Source organism: Phaseolus vulgaris, chromosome 6, assembly GCF_000499845.2.
Source record: "Phaseolus vulgaris cultivar G19833 chromosome 6, P. vulgaris v2.0, whole genome shotgun sequence".
In the NCBI taxonomy this organism is placed as follows: domain Eukaryota; kingdom Viridiplantae; phylum Streptophyta; class Magnoliopsida; order Fabales; family Fabaceae; genus Phaseolus; species Phaseolus vulgaris.
In genome coordinates, this window is record NC_023754.2 from 13539799 (window position 1) to 13566817 (window position 27019).

At 31.3% G+C, this 27019-nt stretch overlaps 2 protein-coding genes across 3 annotated transcripts; one reads left to right on the plus strand and one right to left on the minus strand.

The window, feature by feature from the left end:
• Positions 1 to 485: 485 nt before the first annotated feature.
• On the minus strand, positions 486 to 15919 carry LOC137831168 (probable disease resistance protein At4g27220). 2 transcript variants are annotated; one of them, XM_068638740.1, is made up of 5 exons: positions 15802 to 15918; positions 15654 to 15684; positions 5677 to 5744; positions 2921 to 5579; positions 486 to 1013 (listed from the first exon to the last, which is right to left on the minus strand). In XM_068638740.1, the coding sequence occupies exons 4-5, from the start codon at positions 5525 to 5527 to the stop codon at positions 552 to 554; spliced, it is 3069 nt and encodes a 1022-aa protein (XP_068494841.1). In that variant the 5' UTR covers positions 5528 to 5579; positions 5677 to 5744; positions 15654 to 15684; positions 15802 to 15918; the 3' UTR covers positions 486 to 551. The 2 variants fall into 2 exon arrangements, with proteins under 2 accessions (XP_068494841.1, XP_068494842.1); XM_068638741.1 differs by having other exon boundaries at positions 2921 to 5744; positions 15802 to 15919.
• Positions 15920 to 21485: 5566 nt separating this feature from the next.
• Positions 21486 to 26284, plus strand: LOC137831169 (uncharacterized). Its single transcript, XM_068638742.1, has 4 exons — positions 21486 to 21976; positions 23085 to 23502; positions 23826 to 25351; positions 25592 to 26284. The coding sequence occupies exons 1-4, from the start codon at positions 21599 to 21601 to the stop codon at positions 26039 to 26041; spliced, it is 2772 nt and encodes a 923-aa protein (XP_068494843.1). The 5' UTR covers positions 21486 to 21598; the 3' UTR covers positions 26042 to 26284.
• The last annotated feature ends 735 nt before the right edge of the window (positions 26285 to 27019 follow it).

Consider the following 27019-nt stretch of genomic DNA (forward strand, 5'->3'; position numbering starts at 1 on the left):
TTAATAATAGATACCTTTTTAGTAACCAATAATTTTTAGTTTATAAAATAGTATCTAAATTGATATTTATATAAACTATTTTTTTTAGTTTCTAAATTAGTTACTATTACAATATTTTTTATATATATATATATATATATATTTTTTTTTTAAAAAGAAATTTAGTGTGTCATAGAGATACTTCTAGTTCATTTATCTTTAAGGGGAGTATGATGATTATTATTTTGATATTTTTAGGCTTGTAATTCTTATATAACATAGTATTTATCTATATATGGTTTGAAATATATATATATATATATATATATATATATATATATATATATCCACACGATTATATAAAAAAAACAAAGGTAAATAGTTATTTTTCAAATAAAACACAACCTATTTCATGATGAGATTGTAAAAAGTTTTGATGTAAAGATTTTTTTTATAATTCTAAAATAAGAAGCAAAAAAGAAAATTGAAATGCATACATATATAACTTTAGTTTGAAGTTAAGAGTGAATTAAATGAAATACAAGTTAAGGTTCATGGTATTGTTCAAGCACCTACATATTTAAATATTCTTCCAAATATTTTTTCATTTTTCTTTCGTGTTCAATACGTGCGTCAGCTGACAATCCGGGAAGGCCAGCATGCCATTCTTTCTCGAATCTTTTCTTCAAGGATTCAAATCCTTCAGTAACACACACATAATCCAATTTGGGAAGATTTGTTAAATTTATTTGAATCATTGGAATGCTCATTTGAAGTCCTGGTATTCTGCTATCTTGCCTCATCACAGTAAAAATGCTTGTCATTGAACTGCAATCTGTTACCTCTAACATCTTCAAGTTATCAAGATTTTTGGAAAGATTAACGGGAAAAACAGTTCTCAATTTCTCACAATATTTGATATTTACGTTTTTCAGTTTCCAAAATGAATTTTCAGCATCATACCCCTCATTCCATATTGTTGTCAAGTCACTAACCTCGAAAATTACCATTGTCTCCAGATTAGGGCAAGAAACCTGCATAAACAATATGACATTAATGAATACTATTAGCAGTTTTTTACAACATCATTAATTACTGCTCATTGTCATGCTATTAGGGTTTAAGTATTTGTTTGGCTTTTATGCTTACTCTTCTGTTTTGTCAAGAAAAAGACTACAAATGTTCATCAATTTTTAATTGCGAAACAATGAAGACTCCGTTTAAATATCTGGGTATGCATGTAGAAGGATGTCAGAGAAGAAGTAAGTTTTGGGAAGAGGTGGTGGAAAGAGTGAGAAAAAGACTAAGCAAATGGAAAGGTAAGTTTATCTCTATGGCTGACAGATTTTGTTTGATTAAGTCAGCGTTATCTGCTCTCTCCCTGTATTACTTGTCTTTGTATAAGACGTCGGTTATGGTGATGAAGGATATAGTGAGGTTGCAGAGGAACTTTTTGTCGGGATGGGGATCAGTAGGCAGGAAAATTGCGTAGGCTTCGTGGGAAAAGGTTTGCCAGCCAAAAGAAGCGGGAGGGTTAGGAATGATTGACATAAGGCAGTTTAATATTGCTCTGTTAGGAAAATGGATACGACACTTAGGTCATGAAAAACAAAGTTTGTGGAAAGAAGTGGTGGATTCTAAATATGGAGGTTGGAGGGATCTACGAAGTCAAAGAAATAGCTGTTGTGATCCTCTTTGGTGGAGGGATTTGAAGGAGGTTTGGTCTATGACGGATGGAAAGACAAGTTTGAGGATAACTTTTCTTGGGAGGTTGAAAGTGGGAGGGAGATCAGGTTATGGGAGGATAGATGGGTGGACAACATGACTTTGAAGGAGTCCTTTCCAAGACTTTATACCATATGTTCTATCAAGGACTCTTCTATATGGCAGGCAGGGGAAAGGTCAGAAAATTCAGGGTGGACCTGGAAGATCGAATGGAGAAGGAACTTGTTTGAATGTGAACGGAATCTGGAACATCAACTAATGCAAATTATAGGGGAACATAGGGTAAGGGTGGATAAGGACGATTTTTGGGTTTGGGAAGACAGAGAGGCAATCGTGTTCACAGTTAAATCTGCATACAAAATTCTTAATGAAGACACTTAGGGGGGGGGGGGCTGAGAGGGATTTGTTTGTGGGTTTTGGAGGTTAAAGGCACAACCATCTACACATCTCACATCATGGAGGTTCTGGAAGACAAAATAGCGTCTAAAGCAAATCAGTAAGGAGGGGGATATGTATGTCTTCCAATATTTGTTGTATGTACGAGGAGGAAGAGGAAACCTCGTCTCACCTTTTTTGTATGTGTAGAATTGTCTAGCTCATGTGGTCTAAGTGCTATGACTGGATGAGGATGGCATCGACACATCATAGGTAGCCAAAAAACACTTATTAAGCTTTAGGATGAATGAGGTCAAGGAAAGTGTAAATCAAGTTTGGGTTGTGTGTGGATAGCAGTTGCAGGAGAATTGTGGAATTATAGGAATAGGAGGATCTTCAAAAGTGGTAGGATCGATCATATTGAAATCTTTGCCCTGTCACAACTGAAGGCTTGGTCATGAGTTATGTCCAAAGCGCATATTCAGACTGGTGTCTTAAGTCAATGGCTTGTATGAGGTCTGTTAATTTCTCTAGGAGATATATATCTTGAGTGTAGGTGTATGTATTAGGGGCAAAGATTACAGTAGAGGGAATGAGCGCAAGGTAGGTTTGTTGTATACGGGTTGTGGTATCCCTAAAATACCTATTATTTATTTATTCGTTTTTTCTGATTAAAAAAATATTTTCTATAAAAATTAATGAACAAACTTGTATATGTTATATGTGTATATACGTGCAAATGGAATGTAGGGTTGTTGAGAGGATACATGCAGTAATGGAGCTACAGATTACATATGGTTAATGCTTTAATGCCTTATCAGTGCTGGAAATATTTTAAAACCTTGTCATGAAAAAGTGTAGGTGTATCAGTCGCAGAGGATCCTTCACTTGAGCAGAAACTGATTAATGCTGGGAGTCCTTGTAAGGTTAGAGAGCATAATTCAGGAAATTTTATGGGAGGATTCTCTGCACCTTCAATAAGCACAATTGTCTTTATGGATTTGCACTGTGAAACATTCAAAGTAGCAAGATGAGGAAGGCCATTGATCATTGATTTTAAGAAGAGACATTCCATTTCACTGCATTTCTCTATTGTGATGACTCTTAGTTTGAAGAAAGATTTCTCAGTTAAAGGACCACCATAGCATATGTGCTTCAAATTGATAAGAATGCTGAGAGACAGTGACTCCAAGTTCGGAAAAGCATCAAGAGGATCATTACCTGACCCTGTGGCTATGCATTTGAGTTCATCATTGTTTTGAATAAAGAGAGACTGCAGTTGTGGAAACCCATCACACTCCAAATCATTAAGAACATTTTGGACACCACTCAGTGTATTCAAGTGCAAAACCTGAACTTCTTTCAGCATCTTTTTTATTCCATCATCTGACTGAAACCTCCTGTTGAGATTCAATTTCAATGTCTTCAATTCATGATCACCATCATGTTGTCGGCTCCACCCGTCACCAATGAAAATTGTGTATGATCTTAGATTTCTAAAGAACATTTCCACAGGCCATGCCTGAGGATCTGGAACATATAAGTCTTCTATATATGCCAAATGTTCCAAGTCTGTAAGCTCTTTCAAGCTTGCGTTGTTTTCACTGGAAGACATTTCAATCTTCCAATTACAGAAGGAGTTTCTCAAATATAATTCTTCCAAGCTTGTCAAGTTTGACAGGACATTGGCTGGAATCACTTGGAGATGTGTGTCTCTTAAATCCAAGAATAGCAACTTCTGAAGCTGTCTAATTTGCACAGGCAATTGTTGGATCGTACTTTCAACGATGCCAAGCATTCGTAGATTTGTGAGCTCACAAACTTTAGTAATGTCTCCGAAATTGCATTGATACATGGATATTGCTTCAAGGTCCTTCAAAGAAACAAAACTAATTGGCAGATTTGGACGACTAAAGGAAACAAAATCAAGCACTTTCAGAAGTTTAGTCTCCTCAAAAAAGGAATCTGGAATATCTATTGTGGGATTTTCCCTACTTATCAAAAGATGTTTTAAGTTTGGACATTTTAACCTTTTTGGAACTTGCAAATCACCCACAAGATGTATGTTGCAGAAGTGTAAATCTTTTAGCTCTTCTTCAGATGGCCATTCTCTGAAAATCATTGAAGCTCTTATTCGATCCTGCTGGTCCATTCGATTAGCAGTATGCCATATGTAGTCATCTACTCTGACCCAGTCCTTTTCATTTTCAACCACAAGACCATAGGCCTTCAGATCACTAATCAGTGAGTCACGCTTTTTTCTTGCAGAATCTGTTGTTTCGAGATTTTTTAATACACCTGCCCACATGTCTATATAGATGCTATATGTGTTAATAAACCTTCTTCCCCTAATAGTAAGAAGCAACAACAATGATTTGAGTTCCTCATTTTGTTCTAGACAAAAGGACAATAGTTTTGTTGGTGAGGTGTTTTCCTTTAACTGCATCAAGGCATCTGGGCCCTTATTTTCTAATGCTTTTGCTATGGCATAAATTAAAGAAGTGGAACCTTCACAACTTCTCACAATTTCTTCTACAATGGAACTTTCCTGATCTTCAACAACACCTCCAACCATCTTCTGAAACAACATCTGAGCCTCTTCTTTTTGTAATGCTTCTAATTGAAACACTTTAAGCTTAGAGGCACCCTTCAAATTTTGTATGAAATTCATATTTCTTGATGTCAACAATAATTTGCACCCTGCATGTTCATTACCCGGAGGAACTCCAAATTCCTCTAAGTCAAATTCTTGTGGGTCCAATTCCCCCCACGTATCATCCACTATGATGAGACAATTTTGCTCCATTTTTATTCTCTGACGCAATTTGTTTCTTCTTTTCACAAGACTTTCTCCATTGGTCAACTGCACTCCCAATTCATCTGCAATAGCCTTTTGAACTTGCTCCTGATTTGACTTATCAGTTACAGTTATGACAACCACTGCAGTAAACAATTTTTGTTCTTTTGCTTTCTCTCTAATGTGTTTGGCTAATGGGGTTGTGCCTATACCACCCAGCCCCCACACTCCAACTGCTTGGATACTAGGGTTCTTTAGGGCTTTCATAATATCTTCTATAGTATCATCTCTTGATTTTGGTCTCTCATAATCTCTTGCTGCAGATAGATGAGAATTTCCTTCTTCAATTAATTGTGAAATAACTTGTTGCATCTTTCTTGATTGTTTACCAACCTTGTACCGCAACAAAAAATTTGTGCAAGTACTTTTGCCTTCATAATCGTTCAAGAATCTATCCCCTTGTTCAAGAATCTCATCCACTCTTTTTAGCCACTCTCTTTGAGTTTGGAGTTTTTCATAGTGCAAAATAAGATTTACTTGCACCCTTTTCTTTTGATCTTGCAGATCCTTGAGTTCAGCTTTGAGATTCTCCAAAATGCTTCTGTTGGAAATTAGGTTGCCCAGTTGATGTACAACCACTGCTGCTTTCATCTTCTGAAAAAATGTGCCAATTGATCTTTCTTTCCTTTGTTGGTGTTGGTTGCTGCAACGGAGTTGATACAGGTTTAACCTAGGATAGGATAATAGATGGAGGCAATAACTTCAATGAAGCAACGCAAAATTTGAAGTAAATGGCTCACCCTCTTTTAGATAATGGCCAAAATAGAAAGGATGTGACTTAAATAACAATTATTCTTCAACTGTACTCCTGTCATGAACAAAACAAATTGAACAGTATTTAAAATGCTGACGGAATAAGATTATTTAAGTTATTACTGGCGAAAAAATGATAGAGTACATAAATTTCATCATTTTACATTTAACCTGTATTGAAAGAAACATGGTGATATTTTTATAAATAAAAAATCAATTTTATATTAGTTAGTTATATAAAAAAAAGTAGTACAAATGCTTGCTCTAACCCTTGTACACAAATATACAATAATTCCACAGTTAGGTGGTTTGTCTAGAAACAAAACAATCAACCAACCTTTCACCTCTCTTCAAATATTACCACTAATAAGTTTCTTGTAACAAACCAAGGTGTTCTCATCCCAAAAACAAGTTTACCCCTCATTAACTCCTTATCTCCACATCAATATAGGCTCACATTGAAATATACTCTTGCAACCTGTTTTGAACAAGCTACAACCAAACTGAGGTACTAATTCCACAAATTGCTTTCCTCATGTATTCTTAATCTTCCCTACACATGATAGTAGTGTTTCTACTGCAGTCTTCATTATAGTTTTCTTCCTTTATGTAGACTCAAATTCAGTTCATGTACACAGTTTGTGTTGTACACAGTTTACAGCACCCCACCATGTGTTGTGTTTTCGTACTACTCACTCTGTCCAAGCTAAGGCTTTTCTGATATGCATATACGAAGGCTGTAAGCCCTTGTATGATCATGCAGACATTGTGAGTTCACTACTTGCACATAAAAAATAATTCTCTAAGCTACTCTGCCTAGTTGTGAGACCTGGTTAACTAGATAAAATGGTGCCAGAGCATCTATATTAGAGTATATCTGCACTATCAACTTTATTGGTTTAATGTTCCATAACAGGTAGAAACATGACAACTCCTACCTACCAGTTATCAAATCATGAAATTACCCTTTATACTATCACTACCCATTTTTGTATGCTCTACAAATCATATCAATACATATCCTTGGACATAGACACTAATAAAAAAAAGAAAATATAGTCTTACAAAAATTGCAATGCACCCATATGCCCACTTTTTTAATTTTTCTTTACTAAAAATCTCCTCAATCCACCATTGTGTTCTTAAATATAATTTCATTTCTTTGATCCAGATACATCTAACTACCACTATCAACATCCCCCTCCAGATCCTATTCTTAATGTCTTTGAAACTCGTTTGTAAATTGCTAAAAGTGTAGAAGAAACTGTTTTTTTATTAGTTGCTTTGGCAGTAGTGATGGTTACAGTTTTTTTGTAATAGCTGTTATAGTGTTAGTTATGATAAAGCAAGGGAAGTGCTGAAGAATCTAGGCTTTTTGCTTGTTGCTGAAGCTGAGCTCCTCTTGAATTTTGTATAAGGGTTGGACACCTTAGAAGTGTCTTTTTTAATTTATTTATTTTTTATTAATAAAAAAATTATATTCATATACATAGTTTTTGGGATGTAATTTTAGTTTTTGGGATGTAATTTTGAGTGAACTTTTGAACAGGGGTTATGACATCTCTAATGTCTAATTCTTTTGTTTATGTATTTGTAATTTGCCGATAAAAAAACTAAGAATATTCTAAGTTTACAGGAAATGGGTGGGGTTATAGTGGCTAGCCGTATGTAGGGAAACATATTCACATTTTGTATAAATAACCTATATACAAATACACAACTATTGTTAACTACATCTTCTATTCACCATCAACTTTCATCTTTTAATGGGACAATTTACTATTAGTGGCCATCCACGATCTTCTAATGAGAAATTCTATTGCTACTTTTCACCCCATAAAAGAAGAAACAAAGCATAGGTCTTTGGGAGATACTAGTAGACATGCATGTCAATTATGAGAAGCATATGGATACAAAGAAATAATGTGATATTCAGGATGGATGGGAGAAATATTTGGAAATGCATAATTAAAAGCTTAAGCACGAGTTAGAAACAATTCTAAAAAACAAGCTTTTCAAATTGGTGCTTATGTAAAAAGATTGCTTCATAAGCATACGAAAATGAATATCCTACAATGCAACTAGTTCATATTTTTGAAACAGTTTTATTTATAAGTTGAACAATGTTTGTCTACATCTTTATGTGAGAATACATTATTATCACTACAAGAAAATCACTAAATAGCAACCAAATTTAGAGACAAAAAAATACTTAGTCACTATATTGACTAAATTAGACATTATTTTAGAGACTAAAAAATTATTGGTATTTGATAAGTGCCTAATTTCAGTAATATTTCATATTACAATATAGGCACTTATGGGTATTAATTGTTAAACTACATATTAAATAATCCTTAATTTATGAATTTATACATTTTTACATTTTTTATGATCTTTATTTTGAATGAGAACATTTTATTCCCAATTTTGGTGTTAATTTCATGTTTATATGGAAGAATGGAGATGATTGGCTTAAAGAGAATAATTTTTTTTGTCAGCAAAGAATTAATTTAATTAAAAGGAGATACTTCAGGGGTATCTCAACCCGTTTACAATTAATCTAGAACGGGCAACACTTCCCTTCCTAAAGCTGCCTAACAAGGACGACTTCATTCTACACCTAAAACAGGTACTTAGCCTAAGAAGTTCATAACCAAGAGGAGTTAAACCAAGTCTTCCAGTTTACACTTGTAGATTGACCAAAAAACAGAGTCTTCACTTGTAGATTGACCAATTCCTGACATTCCCCTCAAGCGCTGCATAAAAAGGATCTTGCATCACAATGAATCTTCTAGATCTTCCAGCAAAAAAACAGGAAGCTAAATTCCTAATAAGATGATCTAAAAGGAGAAAGTTGGAAGGCCAAGAACGCACAAAAAGAGCAAAAAAGTCCAACTCAGTAGCGAAGCGAGAGTGCCCTAGAAAATTAGGTTAAATAAGGGGCTAGAGGTTCAACCTTAGGGTGCCAGATTGATAGGAAAACACCATTGAGTGAATTGTAACAAATTGGGAAAATGGAATGTGTTAGAAGTATACGTGACTAATTCTACCATTTGGGATTGGGAGTAATTTGTTCAAACTCTTATGTATTGAGGTGATATTTAACTATGATATAATATTTTGTTCTTCATTGATTATTGGTATTGTTGTTTTGCTTTTAAATATTTGTGACATGTTTGAGGATCTTAAATCTGACTAGGAAGTATTTTTAGGGTTCTGAGCTAAACAATAATACTTAACATATTTGAATGTTAGGAATAAACTTGAAATGTTAATTGTTATTAACGTCTGAGCTTGATCTTATGTTTTTCTTATATATATATATATATATATATATATATGCGAGAGATCGATATTTAGGGAACATTCTTAAGAATTTTTTATGCGAGAAATCGATATAAATGACTTTTATACTGACATCAATTTCAATCAAAGAACATAATGTTAACATGCTAATCAAATACATAAGAGTGAGACAAAAGAAACTCAATCCCTATTTTTCCAATTGAAGCAATTACTTTTTTTATTTGTTTTCTTGTTAATTCTTGTCATTATTCAACTTTTTATTGTTTCTGTTTATATTTAGTGAATATTGTACTTGATAATTCAATTGTTCCTTGTGGATCTATATCCGTCCTTAGGAACAAATTATTATTCCTGATAACGCAATGCACTTGCCATAAAAAGTTATCAGTATCTAAAGTAGTTTTTATTATTAATAAAAATGTATAAAAAAAATTATAAACTGGTATCTAAATTAGCTACCAAGATTTTAGATACTAATATTTTTATTTTTAAATTAGTTTATAAAAAACTAATAAAGACTAATTTAGAATATGAAGTAGTAATTAGCTGCTAAAATATTGGTAGCTAATGGTTAGATGTCAATTTAGAAACTATTTTCTAATTTTTTTATTAATAATAGAAATTACTTTAGATACCAATACTTTTTTAATTTATAAAATGATCTTTATTTTAGTTAAATAGTAATTAATTATTTTAGTTTTTTAAATTAGTTTTTATTTAATGATTTTTTTTAAGTGTTTGTTGCTATAAATGTTTTGTTATATTCTGATTAAGAATTAATGATACTAAATTTAAGTTACACTTGGCATATTCTAATTTGTTACATATATGATATATGCTAAGTGATAATGTATCAACTAAATTACACGATATATTGGAGTATCTCTACGTATGAGTTATTAACAACATATGAATTGCTCTCATTTGTTGGGAGATCTAATGCAAAATGGAAAAGCTTTAGCTACTACTAGCTATATTTGTTTCAATATCTTACTCAGGTGGACAGAACCAAAATTACCTAGGAAGACACGAAAAGATGTATTAAATGAGAACTTCACACAACAACATGAGAAGATAAGTTGGAGAACTTCCCTGCAATGATGCTGAGGCCGTAGGTACCAAATGTTTATGGGGTTTGTACCACTTTTGTTTTTCTCCCTTTGTACGTAGGTATTGTGAAGTCATAAAGAATGTACTTATCTGTTGTGGGGGAAGTGGTTAATGATCTAGTCTTCTCTCTTTAAGAATGCAGGGGTAGTTTGTAGTTTGGGGAAGTTCTTTATGAAGCAGAGGTTGGTTTTTAGTGATCCTGTTTTTTTGGAGGGATGTTAGGATAGTTGTTATGTCGTAATCTTTTTTAGCGTTGTATACGGGTTGGGATACCCCTAAAGTATCCCTTTAATTCATTTTAATTTTTAGTTGGTAAAAAAATAATAATTTGGAGAACTAGAGAGCAATAAACAGAATTATCTCCTTTAGCAAATTATCTATCTTTTGAAAAAATTATCTCCTTCACATAAAACCTTTCTCACAAGTCTAAACACTACAACTATACATTCTTTTGTATCTAAGACACTAATTGAAAAAAAATGAAAACAAACAATGAATTTGGAAATGGAGGCATTGAAGAAGAATAACACTTGGAAACTAGTCACTCTACCACTTGGTAGAAAACAGGTTGGATGCAAGTGGATTTATATGATAAAATACAAGGCCAATGGAACTATTGAAAGGTACAAGGCTAGGCTAGTAGCAAAAAGATTCACTCAAACATATGTAATGAATTGAAGACTTTTGCACCAATTGCAAAAATGAACGCGGTTAGAGTTATTTTATTCTTGACAACAAATCATCACTAGAATATGCTGAAATTTGATGTAAAAATTATTGAACCAAGTGGTGTTCAAGCTTTGAAGAATCCAAATCCTTTGAAGGATGTTGAAGCCTTTGTTGTGCTTGATGTTGTTGTGCTGGTTTAGCTTAGTTCTGGGGTAGTTTAAATGTTGTAATCCACCCTTTGATTAAATCTAAAGCATAAGCATCTTAATCTTTGTGAAAGTAAAATGTTTTCAAACTAAGTTAAAACAACTGATTGTTTTGTCGAAACAACCGATTGTTTATACTTAGGTGTTTTGAGAAAAAGATTGAAAACTGTTTTTAAAAATGGTTGAACTGTTAAGTACCAAAACAACCGATTGATTCGAGGAAACAACCGATTGTTTGTTTTGGGACCATAACAGAAAAACTGTTTTATCTTTGACTGAGCTTTAAATGTTTTAACTGCTTACGCTCCAGTCATTAAATGCTTTGACCAATCTTTTAATGCAATTTAAGAGTTTGTTAAGATTTGATAACAAACTACATCTTTGAATAAATTCAGAAAAACAGATTTGACAATCAATCTTTGATAAGTTTTTGCTAAGAGTTTTTGAGTTTTTCAAAGAGTTGAGATTGCTAAGAGTGTGTGATTGATCAAAGTTGTGGAATATGATTCTGCTTGTATTAATTTCAGATTATCTTCTGTAACAAGTGTAATCCTTGTACTCTCTGTAAAGACAAGTTTCGTTTCTGTGTTTGCTAAGATTGGTTGTGTGTTCTTGAGGGGATCAAGATCAGCAATCTTGGTGTAGGTGTGTTGACCAAAGAGAGTGTGTTTCTTGAGGTGTTCAAGGTCATTCTCTTGGTTATTGTGTAAGTGATCAAGGTGTGATTGCTTAGTGGATTTCCTCAGGGTTTTTGAGAAGACTGGATGTAGCTCTGGATTTGGAGTGAACCAGTATAAACAACTGTGTACAATCTCTCTATCCCTATCTCTTTAAATTCAGTTTTGTCATTTGATAACTGGTATAAACAACCGATTGTTTCGGTAAAACAACCAATTGTTTTTCCAGTCTTGTGCTTTTGCTTTATGTTTTGAAAAACTGAATTCTTAATCAAGGTTTTCTTGAAGTATTTTCATTCTAGGCTTAAAAGTTTACGAAAATCTTTCTTAAACAATTCACCCCCCTCTCGTTTAAGGCCATATATTCTAACAATTTTTTTTTCTACATGGGGATCTTGGAGAAATATACATAAAGGTACCACTTCAGTATACAAGGATGATTGAGTCAAACAAAACATGCAAACTAAATAAGGCGTTGTATGGGTTGAAACCATAACCTAGATCATGGTTGGGAGGTTCACCAAAGTCATGATAATATAAACATAGTCAAGGAGACCACACTTTGTTGTTTAAACATTTTGATTTAGGGGGGATAAAATTTTTGTTAGTTTATGTTGATGATTTTGTTGCGATTATTGATAATATAAATAGAGTAATGATGAATAGAAACAACAAAGATTGAGTCAATGTCTGGCCAAAGAGTTTGAAATTAAGGCCTTGGCAAAATTAAAATATTTTTTAAGAATTGAAGTTTTTCACTCTAAGAAAGAGATTTTTATATCTCAACAAAAGTATATTACTGGGTTATTGTAAAAAACAGGTAAAATGGCCAACAAACTAGTAAACATACTAGTTGGTCTAAATGCAAATTTGGTAAATGCAAATTTGGTAAATATATCAAAGTCTTGTAGGAACACTTATTTATTTATCTCAACTAAATCTGATATTGCTTTTGTTGTGAGTTTAGTAAGTCAGTTTATGCATCAACAAAGGAAACACATTTACAAGTTGCTCTTAGGATTGTCCAGTATTTGAAAGAGACATCAGGAAAAGAAATTCGCCTATTGGTTATTGCACTTTTCTTGGTGAAAACTTGGTATTGGAAAATTAAAAAGCAAAGTGCGGTAGCTAGGTGTAGTGCTAACGTAGAATTTCATGCACTCAAGGGATATGTGAGCTATTATGGCTAAAAACTATATTGAAAGACTTAGAAGATAAAATGAGATGGGCCTATGAAGTTATATTGTGATAACAAACCTGCAATTAGCATAACTCATAATCCAGTACAATATAGTGGATAAACATTTTATTAAAGAGAAGTTTGATATAATGACATGATTTGCATATATCTTGCCAAGGATTTGAACAACAATAACTTTGATATAGTTATATCGAAGTTAAGAATGGAAAAACTTATTCACCAGCTTGAGGGGAGTTTTGAATTATTTTAGAAAACTTCTTATGATTATGCTAGATTAGTTTTAAATTTTTATATTTATTGGAGCTTCAATTTGTATATTTTATCTTTATTTTAGATTGTAAATCCCATAATTTGAGGAAAACTATTTTATTAAGATTAAGGATGGTAGAATTATGAGATTATTTTACCCATTTATGTATATATATTCAATGTATGTAATGAATTTATTTATATATATTTAATGTATGTAATGAAAAGTAATAACTGAAAATTATTATCTTTTATTATCTTGTATTCCTAAGAAGGTAGAAATACAAAAGTCAAAGAAAGAAGAGAATAAGATATTAGGAGAAGAATATTAAGGATAATATCAAATATATATATATATATATATATATATATTTATATTTATTTATGTTAATGTTATAAAAAGTTATATAATTTTTTAATATTTTTTAAGTTAATATTGATTAAATTGATACTAATTTTTATTTAATTTTAATATTCATTTAAATTAATGTTATTTTAATGTTATTTATTTTAAATATATATTTAAATTAATGTTGATCTAACTAATGTATTTTATTTTTAATATTTATATATTTGTTAACGATAATTTTTATTTAAATTAGTTTTGGTGTAGTTATTAATCTTCGATAAGTCCTTTATTTAAACCTATTAGACTTGCAACTATTACTTTCTCACTCTTGATGATTTGGACGATGAAAAATCACCTCAAATTTTAGCAAGAAATTAATATTTATAAGGCTAAATTAAAGTCAATGTTGATTGTGCTGTCAAGGGTTTATTGGGTCTTATTATAGGTATTGGAATTTCTAGAGGTACTATGAGAGGGTTTGTTGATGAATTTTTTTTCCTTCCTTGACATCTATTTTTGTTGAATTCATGGGAGCTATCATTGCTATTGAACAAGCTCAACGGGATAGATATTATTGTTTATGGTTGGAAGGTGACTCTGCCTTAATATGTCTTGCTTTCTCTTATATGCACTTGCATCTTGTTCCTTGGACTATACGTAGTTGATCAAGTAAATGTTTGTTTTTCTGTAAAAGAATTAAGTTTAAAGTCTCACATAATATTAAGGAGGGTAATCACTATGTTAATGAGATTGGTAAAAAATTACTAGGTGGTTTTTTGATGAGTAGAGGGGTTTGTATGACTTATTTTTTTATGGTTCATGTTTGGGTCAATGGTTAGGATTCATGTCTGTAAGTTTGGATAAAGAGGTTAGAAGGGAGCGTGATTATATAAGAGTTGATGTATCTCTGAAATACCTCTTATTTATTTGTTTTTTGTTGATAAAAAAAATCACTATGTTCATAAGCTTGCCTAGGTTCTAGGGAGTTGTTTTGTATTCCTTTGCATGTGTTTGGTATAGTCCCCCATGTTTGCTTGTTTTCTTTTTCTATTTAATGGATTCTTTCACGTGAAGACAAATGATTGTTGAGGTCTAGACTGGCCGCCTAATTAAGATGTCATATTTCATAATGACGTCTCACATGAATTTATTAAAAAAAAATATTAATTTAATTTACTTTTAATATTTATTTAAATCAACGTTGAGTTAACTAACATTAAGTATGTTTATTTTTAGTATTTATATTATTTAAATTAAGTGATTAATATTAACTTCGTTTATATTAATTTAATTTTAATTTTAATATTTTTTTAATTTAGTATAGGTCTGGTAAATTTTAATATAATTTTTTGAATGTATATTTAAGTTAGTATTAATCTAATTAATAATATATATATTTTTTATTTTAATACTTTAATTTTTGAAATTATTTATTTTTAATATTTATTTAAATTATTTTTTGGTCTAATAAATGTTAATTTTTTTTATTATTTATTTAAACTGCTATTGATCTAAATAATTCTAATTTTATTTATATGTTGTAAATGTTATTATGATTTGAAATAGAAACTTTAGATATATCTCAAATCTGATTACAAGTGTTAAAATATTATGATTTATGTGAACTTAATTTTCACCAATAAAAATCCAAGATTTTTAATGTTCATTTTTATTTTGTAGTGGGAGAAATTTAAACTATACTAACGATTTTGGTATAGGTACTACGAAAAGAAGGAAAATGGTCAATTTATTATCATTGAGGATATATAGGTGTTAAATGGTGTGTTGATATAAGAACAAAATATAATACAAAAAATAAGAAAACTTTTTGAGTTAAGGTTAAAGAAAAAGTTGTATCTAGAATAAGTGATAAATATAATATTCTAGACAGTGTAAATTTTTGCATCGTGAAAATTTGAACAGATTAGTTTTTCGTTTAAATTGTAATAAAATGTGATGTTATTTGATTGTGTAAAGTTTCAACAATAAACTTGATTAAATAAAATACTTCAAGCAATATTTAAATTGCATGCATTTTCAAAACTACTAAAAGCATACAAACATATGACTCAGGAATTGGGAAAGATGGAATTTGATAAATGAATTAGAAGGAAAAGTCTTAACCATTAAAATTTAAAATAATAACCAAAGGTAAATTTCATGAATTTAATAATAGAGAAAAGAGAACAAGTACCTGGAGTGAATGACTTCTACTTTCAAAGTGCCTGAAATAAACATGGATTCATCTTAATTATTGTTTGATGCTGAAATGAATTCATTATAATGATTTAAAATGATTCAAATGACAACTTTAGAAGATTTTTAAATACATAAAAAAGTACCTGAATGAGGAGAGGAAGAAGAAAACCAAACTTGGGGGTGAAAGAAAAAGATAAACAAAACCTGTTTATAGGGAAATAGAGAATCTTCTTAGGCTTGGATAAAACTTTGGAAGTTCCCTTATTTGAAAGAGCTATAACTATCTTATATTTATCACTTTTTCATAACATTTTTTCCTTTTTCTCCCTACAAAGGTTATTCATTGCTTATTCCGTCAGTTTTTCTAAATTCGTTGAATACCAATGAAGTTCTACTCATTCTTTGCTTAAAACTAATGTCAGAATATTATTACACATTCTTTTTAAAGTTTATGGAATGAATCGAAAAGGAAATTCTATGAAAGTTTTGTATAAGATGTTTCTTAATTGATATGAAATACTTTGCGTAGTGTAACCACTTAGTACAAGATATTTAGAATATAACTTGGATACATATAAAATCAGATTTTATCAATAGATTAATAAGTAATTAGATTCTGTTTTTTTTTGGTAATTTGTTTGGTGGGGAATTTTTTCTTTGTATCTTAGTTGGAAAATCTGCACTTTGACCATGTTATTTGCTAATGTAGATTAATTTGGTTTTCTTTGTAAAGGGTTTAAGATACACACGATTATTATTTCTCATCACCTAAAATGTTAATATTATTAATATTAATAATATGTCATATGGATTTGAACTCAGGTTTTTTACTATAAATACAACTTACAATCACTACTCCAAAAATTCTATAATAATAATATGATCATTATCATTATTATAATTATTATTATATGTGTATTACTATTATTATCTTCTTCATTAAAACAATAATAATAATAATTATTAGTATTTATTATTATTATTATTATTATTACAATTAATATTATTATTATATTAAAAAAATCTTAATAATAAAAATAATAATAATAATTAAAATAAAAATAAAATCTATAATAATAAAGAATAATTATAATCATAATAATAAAATAATTATAATTTAACTACTAAATCGATCACTAATTTGTAATAATATATTTGTATTTAATGAATGACCAATTGAATTTTGATCGTTAAATTAATGTAAATAAATTGAAAACCAAATTTGGTCAATGATCTGTAAGGATTTAGTGCTCAAGAACAAATTGCTTACTAATTTGTAAATATATATTTTTATTTAATCAGAAATTTAATTTTTATTGCTAAAGAAGTGAAAATTAGCAACAAAATTCAAATTCAATCGCTGGTTCTAAAGATTTACCGATTGAAATCAAATCGATCGCTATAAATAATTTATAATGATATGTATTTCGTGATAAATTTAATTTTAGTCACTAAATCAATGTAAATTAACGATGAAAATTAAATCAATAATTAATTTGTACTAATTTAGTAACTAAAATCAAATCAATTACAATTTGCTATCAATTTATTTGGATAGCTAAGCTAAAATGAATCAAAAGGGAATTTTTACACTTTCATAACTTTTTCATATAAGATATTTCTTATTTTTTATAAAATACTTTAATAGTGTAAATACTTAGTAGAAGACATTTAGAATATAACTCGGATACATATAAAATCAAATTTTATCAATAGATTAATAAGTTATTAGATCATAAAAAATATAAAAACTTTAGTTATATCTCCACTTCAATATAATATTTAATCATTAGCTACCAAAGTTTTAAGTAATTACTACTTTATATTCTAAATTAATTTCTATTAGTTTTTTAGAGACTAATTTAGAATATAAAATATTAATAGTTAAAATCTAGATAGCTAATTTAGATACCAATTTAGAAATCATTTTATAAATTTTTATTAATAATAAACAACTTTTTAGATATAAATAATTTTTTAATCTTTAAATTAATATCTAATTTAGTTAATACAGTGATTAGTTATTTTTTTTTCTCTAATTGTTATTTAATATTTTTTTTAGTGATTATTTATATATATTTTTATTCATATGATACGCATCATATATATTTGCATAATATTTTATACCACCCTCTTTATGATTATCTTACTAAGTTACGCCTTGAAACATCACTAGAAAATAAACCTTTATTTAATTCGTACTTATGTCTTTTCTAATAGTAATCCACAATTTAACTTGTAAAATTTAAATGCAATAAAATATGACAAAATTAATTTTGAGTCTCCATTCTCTTTGTTGAGATCTTTAATATACTACTAATGATGATCCGATTGTTTTACCGTGACTAACTTTCCGGTTCGAAACTTTTTCGATTCTGATAATCCGACCTTATAATTGGTTTTTGAGTTTTTTTATAAGGATTGAGATTATCTGTTTAAAAAGAAAAAACTTTTCAAACCCGTAACGCACGAATTTGTTCCTGTTTTCTGCATTCTACATTCAGAGAACAACAATCCACAAAGCTTTCTCACTTATTAGGTTTTTCAACTTGCATTTTAAAGAACCCACTTCCCTCTGCATTGTTATGAATACCGTATTATATTTTTTTTTATCAATAAAAAATAATGAATTAATCTTAAGAAAAAAAATACTTCAACTCATATATATATGAAAAATAATCAGACAAAAAAAGTAATTCTTACAACCAAAATTTCACAATTAGTCTATACCACCCCTCCAAATTGTAGTGCTCAATCCACATTGAAGAAAAAAATCTGAACTAGTACATATTGAGAATTGTGCTACCTTACCAAGATATGACACACACCCGAGTATATCCTATACAAAAAAACCATCAATTCCAATCCTATTTCAATTTATCTTGCTGACCTTAGGCAATATTTCTTGTACTGTGTGTGTCGTAAATAATGTTGGTAGGTCTCAGTTGAACATTCTTACAATGATTACTTTTCCATGCTTACTCTTAACATAGGCATATGAATACAAAGTTCCAAATTGGTATTGCCTTCAGATTGCGAACTGGTGTAGTCTGTATTAATATAGCTAACTTCATTATCATTGTCAGCCCCTGCAAGTATTGTAGCCATAGTTGATGATCCTTTTATTTTCCAGTTACACCTACATATTATGACAGATATCTAGACCAGGAAACTGAACCAGAGGTTATAGTGACATATATGGTATAACACAAATAGTTTAGTAGAAGGACCACAGAGAAAAAAAGTCTTAAAATGCTATTTGTTACCAATCTCCACTCTTGATGATTTCGGACAAACTTTAATCCATTTGATCCACTTCGTCCCAAATCCTAACCTTTTCAACGTATAAAATAGAAAATCTCAATTCTCTAAACCATAATTCTTCTCAAGATCTAATTTAACAATTATACATTCTTCCTTTTTCCTTCTACTATAACTTCATTTGCCATTTGCCGCTACAACACTATCTAGAAATCCTCTACCCACTACTTTAGCAACTCTTTAGAATTTTAGACACTACTTTATTCTTTTTTTTTTTATCAGCAAATACTAAATATGAATAAAATGAGACACTGTCCCCACCCGTATATAAAAAGTCAAAGAGATCAAAAGAGGGCAGCAAAACTTTAAAAAAAAAACAGAAAAAAAAAACATTTTTAAAAACTACACCAGCAACTGCGTTCACAAGAAACCATCAACCAAACACAAAAACCAATCACTATATGCATCACTCAGCATATAGGCCTGCTGCCACACTTCACCAGAGTGACCGTGAGAGATCCTGATACCACAAAAGAATCTGCCACAGCGAAATTTGCCTACTCCACTTCATTACACAAAGCAAACTTACTCCCTTTTGCTGCACCATTCAGCTGCAAAATTTTTGTAAATGCATCTTATGAGTGAAATAGGTCTAAACTTTTCCAATTTATGCAGATTATCAATCTTAGGAATAAGACATATAAATGAGGCATTGGTACCCTTACGCCATCTTTCAAGAGAGTGAAACACAATTTATTACTCTTATTACATCCAACTTTATCTTATTCCAATTTTTCTGGAAAAAGTTGAAATTGAATCAAGCTTTTCTGGCCATCACATAATGATGCTTCCTTAATTTCATCCTCATTAATTACATCTGTCAACATCTAATTGTCCTTTACGCACATGTTAGGGAACTCTCTATATTATCCAATCTAATATTACTATTTTTCTGCTTTTGCTAACAACCCTGTAAATTTCTCAAAGATTTCTTGCTTAACCTTACGAGACTCCTCGCACCATTCACTCCCAATGTATGTCCCTTTGAACATATTTAACATTCTTCTCCATTTTGTGGTCCTATGCATTGTTTTTGTATTCAGACTTTCTCTAATCATTTTATCCATACCTTTTCTAATGCCTCAGATGAACTCCTCACATCACCCTTCACAGATTTACTCTTACAATCATAATATCCTTTCCCATATCCTCGATAGCAATGTCTTATTATTCAATCATTAAAATATGAAAAAATAAAAAACAATCAGACTGAAATTATTATTTTTTTTGTCAACAAATAATTAAATAAATTAAAGAGGACATTTAAGGAGTTTTCCAACCATTACACAAGAACCAACAGTACAACCATCATGTTTGCAAATGAACATAGACTGAAATTAAAAATATTAGTTTCTCAAAATATATTTTATCCTAACTTTTATAAAGGAGACATTTCATAGTGTTTCAACTCTTATAAAAATCCACCAATTCAACCAACATGCTTACAAATCATATAGCAGAATTAAAATTCTGCAAACTCAACTCAAGCATACCAAAAAGTGCATAGCATTTATAGTTGGTTACAGATAAAACAAAGCCTACTTCTTACTGCATAAATACCTATTCCACATTCCATACCATACCAAGGTGAAAGGATTAAAAACAAATCTTTCCAGCTTTTGTGGTCCTTCCTTCCTTAGCTGCCTAGTGAACGTAGATCTTCCCTCCAACGAGATGTCATGCCTCCTCGTTCTGTTCCTATATTGTCCTGCAGGTTGTACTATAGTTCCTAACTTTTAATAAATAAAGACAGTTTTTAAGTTGTCGAAGTTTACTACTTGAGCGATTTAGCACATCATAGCTTTTATATCAAAAATTGTCCAAGTTTACCATAATTGACAAGATCATGAGAGAAGATCTTATTTGTTTTTGAATTTATATGATTACCATATTATCATATCTAAAATTCCATTTCATAGCAAACAAATACATTTTTAGAAAATAAAAATAAATTTAAATTCAAGTGCGTGTGTTGAAAGATGACTTGGTTTCTAATTAAGGCACAAAGTTATGTTCCTCTATTGTGCTTTGCCAAAACAAAAGAGAAGCATTTCCCCAAAAGAAAGACTATAAATAAAGAGCAAAGCAAAAGAAGCAAAGAAGGGAACATCACATGTAGTTTCTTCATATCCCAGTTAATAGCTAACTACATAAAGATAGAGAATGAAACGGAGGAGTATATTGGAAGAGCAGAAACCTTCAACTTTTGTCTCCTTAGTGATGATGGAAGATCTACATCAGAACCACTCCAATTCTGAGCTGTAACAAAAGAGAAAAGGAAGAAAGAATAATCTGTCAGCAAAAGCGAATTAAAGAGAAACTACCTCTTTTGTGTACTGCTGATGAATCCTTCTTTAAGAAAAAGACATAACTTGCTGAACTTTTTACCACAGCGTGAAGAACGTTTGCATGTGGTTCATGGGTGTTAAATATGTTAATTAACTACTATACATGTACTTGTTTCTTCATTTTGAATTTCATAATTATTAAGGTGAACACTAAGTGAAGGAAAGCAAAAAAAAAAAAAAAAGTGATATCACCCATGCATGGTGTTCTATTTAAAACGATGAAAGATGATAAAGAAAGATATGTGGTGTGGAGAGAGAAGAAGAAAGGGAAATGGTTAACCCTATCCCATATTTTGCAAGGAACATTTGGGGGAAATGGAACATTCAGGGTGTTATCCTTGTGAGTCTGAGCATGCAGATAATTCTGATCTTCGCAGCTCCTTTCAGAAAACGCTCCAGAAATACATTGTTGGTTTCGTTGCTTTGGTTCACCTACCTTGTTGCAGATGTGACTGCGGACTTCTGTGTTGGCCTCATCTCCAACAAATATGGTGATAAAGACACCGCAGTTTCCACTATCGATGACTACTTGCGTGCGTTCTGGACACCCTTTCTGCTGCTGCACTTGGGAGGCCCTGACACCATTACTGCTTTTTCTCTCGAGGACAATGAACTTTGGCTCAGGCACATGCTTGGACTCATAGTGCAGGTAAACCTAATCTTCTTATATTTCTTATCTCACTCTACATTAACTACTACAAATCAAACATTTAAACAAATTTATAGTTTTAAATTAGAAGTAGTGTAAATGTTGAATACAAGGTTTAGTATTAAACCAAAAATTATATAGTTGATGGTAGCAAATGTTTCTTCTTAACAATGTAGCTTAGTTTTTTTAGTTACACAATTAGATTTTAACTTCATTCGTATAACCAAGAAATTGTATTAAGGTGTTACAACTTAATTACTCATTTCGATAATTTTTTAAAATTGTATTGATTTTAATAATTAACCTATAAAATTATCTAATTTAATATAAAAAAAGTCAAAGGAAAGAGTGAAAATTTAAGTCATAGAACGTATGCTACTACATTTTCTTACATGTTACATATGTATTAAGTAAAAAATATAATATATAAAAAATCATAATTGTCAAACAATCAGTAAAAAAACAACATAATACATTTCATGTTAACATAGAAATAAATTTTATTTTATGGAAGAGATGATGCTTCTGAAATTAACTGATAAATAATTTATTCGTCAACTTAAAAAAAAAATGAGAGGATGTGTCCAAATTATGAAGGTGAGAAAACCATAGTAAAAGAAGTTTGGTCTGGCTTTCAAAGAATAAATTTAGCCTCTCTCTCTCTTCCTTCTCATGAAAAGAGAAGTAGTGTGTTCGAAGTATTATAGTATGACAAAAAATAATATTTTTATTTTAATCTTTTTCCTCTTTTCTTAGTTAACTTCAAACTTCACATGATAAATATTTAGTACTTACTTGTATTAAATTTTTATGTTTTATCATAATCACAATACAAATATTTTGACTGGATTTAAAAAACTTATATTTGATGTGTTTTGAAGATGAATTTAAATTTCACAGTATTATATAATTCAAGCTCAAATATTGGATACTGATAAGACTGAACTCAAATAAATCAGATTAATTACTATAAAATTAATAAAAATAAAAATGGTTTTGAAATCCACTTCCCCTTTCATGAAAACATGAAAAAGGATATTGATTAGAGATGATATGATATTTATTGATTTACTTTGAGTAGATATTTATCTTACCTTCATATTGACAGGTATGCCTAACGGGTTACGTGTTCCTCTTGACACTTCCTGACAACACGTTATGGATCCCCACAGCCCTAGTTTTCATGGCAGGGCTCATCAAATTTGCAGAAAGAACACGTTCTCTTCAACTTGCAAGTCTTGGCAACTTTCGACAATCTATGGTTCATGATCCTGATCCAGGTCCCAATTATGCAAAGCTCATGGACGAACTCAAATCTAGAAGGGAAGCAGGACTTCCAGCAGAAATAGTAACCATGCCAGAAATCTCAAATCAATTTCTGGACATTGAGACAGAACAAAGTGATGCCAAACCAGATAATCAAACCCCCGACACAGCTTCAATGAACGAAATTGATAACCCTTCCAAACAATCTCAAGAGAAACAAACATCCAATAGTGTCAAATCACCACCAGACACTCCCAAGAGTAAGGCATCTAAAGGCTTAAGCTCAGGAACATCAACAAAATAGTAATTTTTAGATTAATTATGTTTTCACTTCATGAAATTTTCCTTTTTGTTTTTCCAAAACTTGAATAAATCATATGAGAAATATTTTATAATTTTATTTATAAAAAAGTAATTTCAATTTAGGCAGAAACTAATTTTATTTTTCTTAGAAGTGTTTATAAAAAAGCCCAGGCAAGTTGTTTATTTTGATCCTTTTATTAAAAAAACACTCAACAGAAAGTGGACTCAAATATTATAACCTTGTCACTTAATAAAAAACCAGTTTGAAACTTTGTTTTAGGTGTCCGTGGTGAAGAGAAAAATTCTTCAACAACACCTAAGGGCGATGACGTAGAAGACCTATTGGATTTGGAAGTAATTAAGGGTGCTTATGACTACTTCAACACATTCAAAGGGCTCGTTGTTGACATGATCTTCAGCTTCCAGGAGCGCAGTAATAGTCGCAATTATTTGCTTGGTCGAACAGCAGTGGATGCTTTGAGAGTGATAGAGGTTGAACTCAACTTCATCTACCAAGCTTTCTACACCAAGACAACCATCATAAAGAGCTGGTTAGGGATTTCCTTTCGATTTCTGTCCATTTCTTCAGTCGTTGCAGCTTTGGTTGTTTTTATTTATGAGCAAAAGAGGGGCTGCGAACCCTTTGATGTTAAAATCACATACATTTTGTTGTATGGTGCTGTAGCCTTGGAAGTCCTGTCGATTGTCATGTTCATTTTCTCTGACTACTCATTCGCATTAATTTACTCTCGCAACTCTCAGAAAATCAGTGATTCTGATAGTGGCACTAGAACTGGCATGGTAACATCCATACTAAACACCATCTTCACATGGGTCCTCAAGCTTAAGAGACCCAAATGGACAGATCACAAGGTTAAGAAGCCAGAATGGTTTAACAATAAGCATTATAGGGTGTTGGAAAGATTCGTACTGTTTCGTAGATGGTCTGAAACCATCTCGGCATTCAACTTGATATCATATTGCTTACACAAGAAGAAAAAATGGTTGGATTGGGTGATCGACAAAATTGGAGCCAAAGAGTTTGTGGAACAATGGATATATGAGAAGAAGATGCCGATGCTTCAGATGCTTTGGATTTTTATCTTTACCGAGTTGAAAAGAAAAGCTGGGGATGCAGATGATGTTGAAACTATTCAAAGAATATGCACCTCTAGAGGTGAGTGGGTTATCCAGGAAGGTGATCTATCACGGAAAGATCTGAACAAGTTGATGCGTTATGTGGAACGCAACGAAGTCACCTTTGATGAGTGCCTAATTCTGTGGCACATTGCCACTGACCTCTTGTTCTATGAAGAGGAAGATGGGAATCAAGAAACCGAAGAGGGGCAAAACGAAAATGATGGTGAGAAGCAAAAAAAGAAAGAGGAGCAAAACGAAAATGATGGTGAGAAGCAAAAAAAGAAAGAGGGGCAAACCGAAAATGATGATGAGAAGAAAAAGAATGAAAATGAGGTTCAAGATCTCGAGCAAGGAAAACATGAAGATGGTGAAGATGGTCATATTGAACTGCAGCATTTTAGTAAGCTTTTGTCAGATTACATGTTGTACCTTTTGATCATGCAACCTACCATGATGTCTGCTGTTAGCGGAATTGGGCAGAAAAGGTTTCAAGACACGTGTAAAGAGGCCACAAACTTCTTTAGCAAGAGGAAAAGTATTGCTGCTGGAGAAAAAATAATGAACGAACAGCTTAATAAGAGAAAAAACAATGGGAGGCCCACATTGAATTCTTTTATCTCTCTGGTGGGAGAAAAAACAAAGGACTTGTGGGAGAAGCTTAAAAAGGTAATAATTTGAAATGTTCTACTCCATATACAGTTAACTTTTCCAACTAATTTAACACAACACTTAAAAACAAAAACTCTAACCTATCATCACCCTTCCTAGATTTCATCTATTTAGTATTCTTAGGATGAGAGAAAAACATATATTTGGAACTGCTTTTTAAAAATTTTAATCATGTTATATCATTCATTGTATTTATATATATTTTTGTTTTATATCTCCTAATTTTCTTGTGCCTAGGTATTAAGGGGCACTCGGTGTTTTGGAATATTTTTCAAAGAAAAAGAAGAGGGTGATTATTCAGAGAGTAAACTCAAGGAGGCATGCAGGCAACTAAGAGATGTGTGTGTTGATTATGAACCCTCTGCTGTGAAGGGAGATAGGAGCAAATCTTTGCTATTCGATGCCTGTAAACTGGCCGCTGTTATAAACGGTTTAGGTTTAAATGAGACAAAGAAATGGAAACTGATAGCACAAGTATGGGTGGAATTATTATCATATGCAGCAGCTAATTGCATACCCATCACTCATGTCCAACAACTTAGTAAAGGTGGAGAATTCCTTTCCCTTGTTTGGCTATTGATGACTCATTTAGGTCTAGCCAAGCAGTTTCAAATCAAGGAAGGCCATGCAAGGGCAAAATTGGTTGTAAGTGAAGAATATGAGGAAAAAAAGGAGCAAAAAAAATAACTTCACTCTAACTTGTTTCTTCTTTTTTCTTAATGAAGACTAGAAGATGAAGCCCTTGTTTATTTTCTTTGTGTATGTCATATCAAACGGTTATGTTTTTTTTAATTACATAGTATTTTTGATAAATAAATAAAAGTTCACAATAGAAGGATGATATTAACTACAAGTAGGTATGTACAGCTGTCGTGCAAAATGTTCAACTAACACCAATGAATTCTGAGCTCTCACAACATTATATTACTATCAATTCTTCCTGTGGTGGCTATTTTCAATTTGGAAGAGGAAATCATGGTTGTAGAGGAGGACATTCTGGTCGTAACTCCATTCAATGTCAAGTGTGCAACATATATGACCACAGTGCCTCCTTCTGCTATCACCAGTTTGATCCAAATTTTAGTACACAACCATGCAATTTTTATCAGCAATCTAATTCTGCACAGTTTTATAATTCATATCAACCTCAGTCTCAGCCATGGCCTTCCCCATCTTTCACACAACATCAATTTTATAACATTGTTGTTCCTGTTCCATCACCACAAGCCTATTCTACCTTTGCTCAGACTCCTGCTCAAACTCATACCTGGTTTACACCTACTTAAGGAGAAGAACATGTTTTGCTTGTGAATGGATGCATCCTTTTCATCTAGTTATAATCCTTCTTATTTATCCGAATACACATTGTTGAAATGGGTCTCACTCTTCTCTTACAAGCATTTCTTCCTCTGAAATTTTGGGATCATGCTTTTCATGTTGTTTATCTTATCAGTAGAGTACCATCCTCTACATTGCCAGACTCCGTTCCTTATTCTACTATTTTTCGTGAAATCCTAATTACAGTTTTCTCAAAATCATTGGATGTGACAAAGGATACAAGTGCCTTGATTCAAATGGAAAACTCTTTATCTGAAAAGATATCTTGTTTGATGAAAATAATTTTCCTTTTGTCACCAATACAAAACCCTCCCCACTGTATACCTG

What these genes read in the sequence shown, in the direction of transcription:
- LOC137831168 (XM_068638741.1), bottom strand. Translation starts at nt 5,527, where the DNA reads ATGAAAGCAGCAGTGGTTGTACATCAACTGGGCAACCTAATTTCCAAC. An exon ending in CTACACTTTTTCATGACAAG is followed by an intron (nt 1,014 to 2,920) that starts GTTTTAAAATAT and finishes TTGTTTATGCAG; the next exon opens with GTTTCTTGCCCTAATCTGGA.
- LOC137831169 (XM_068638742.1), top strand. Translation starts at nt 21,599, where the DNA reads ATGGTTAACCCTATCCCATATTTTGCAAGGAACATTTGGGGGAAATGG. An exon ending in TGCTTGGACTCATAGTGCAG is followed by an intron (nt 21,977 to 23,084) that starts GTAAACCTAATC and finishes TCATATTGACAG; the next exon opens with GTATGCCTAACGGGTTACGT. An exon ending in ACCACCAGACACTCCCAAGA is followed by an intron (nt 23,503 to 23,825) that starts GTAAGGCATCTA and finishes ACTTTGTTTTAG; the next exon opens with GTGTCCGTGGTGAAGAGAAA.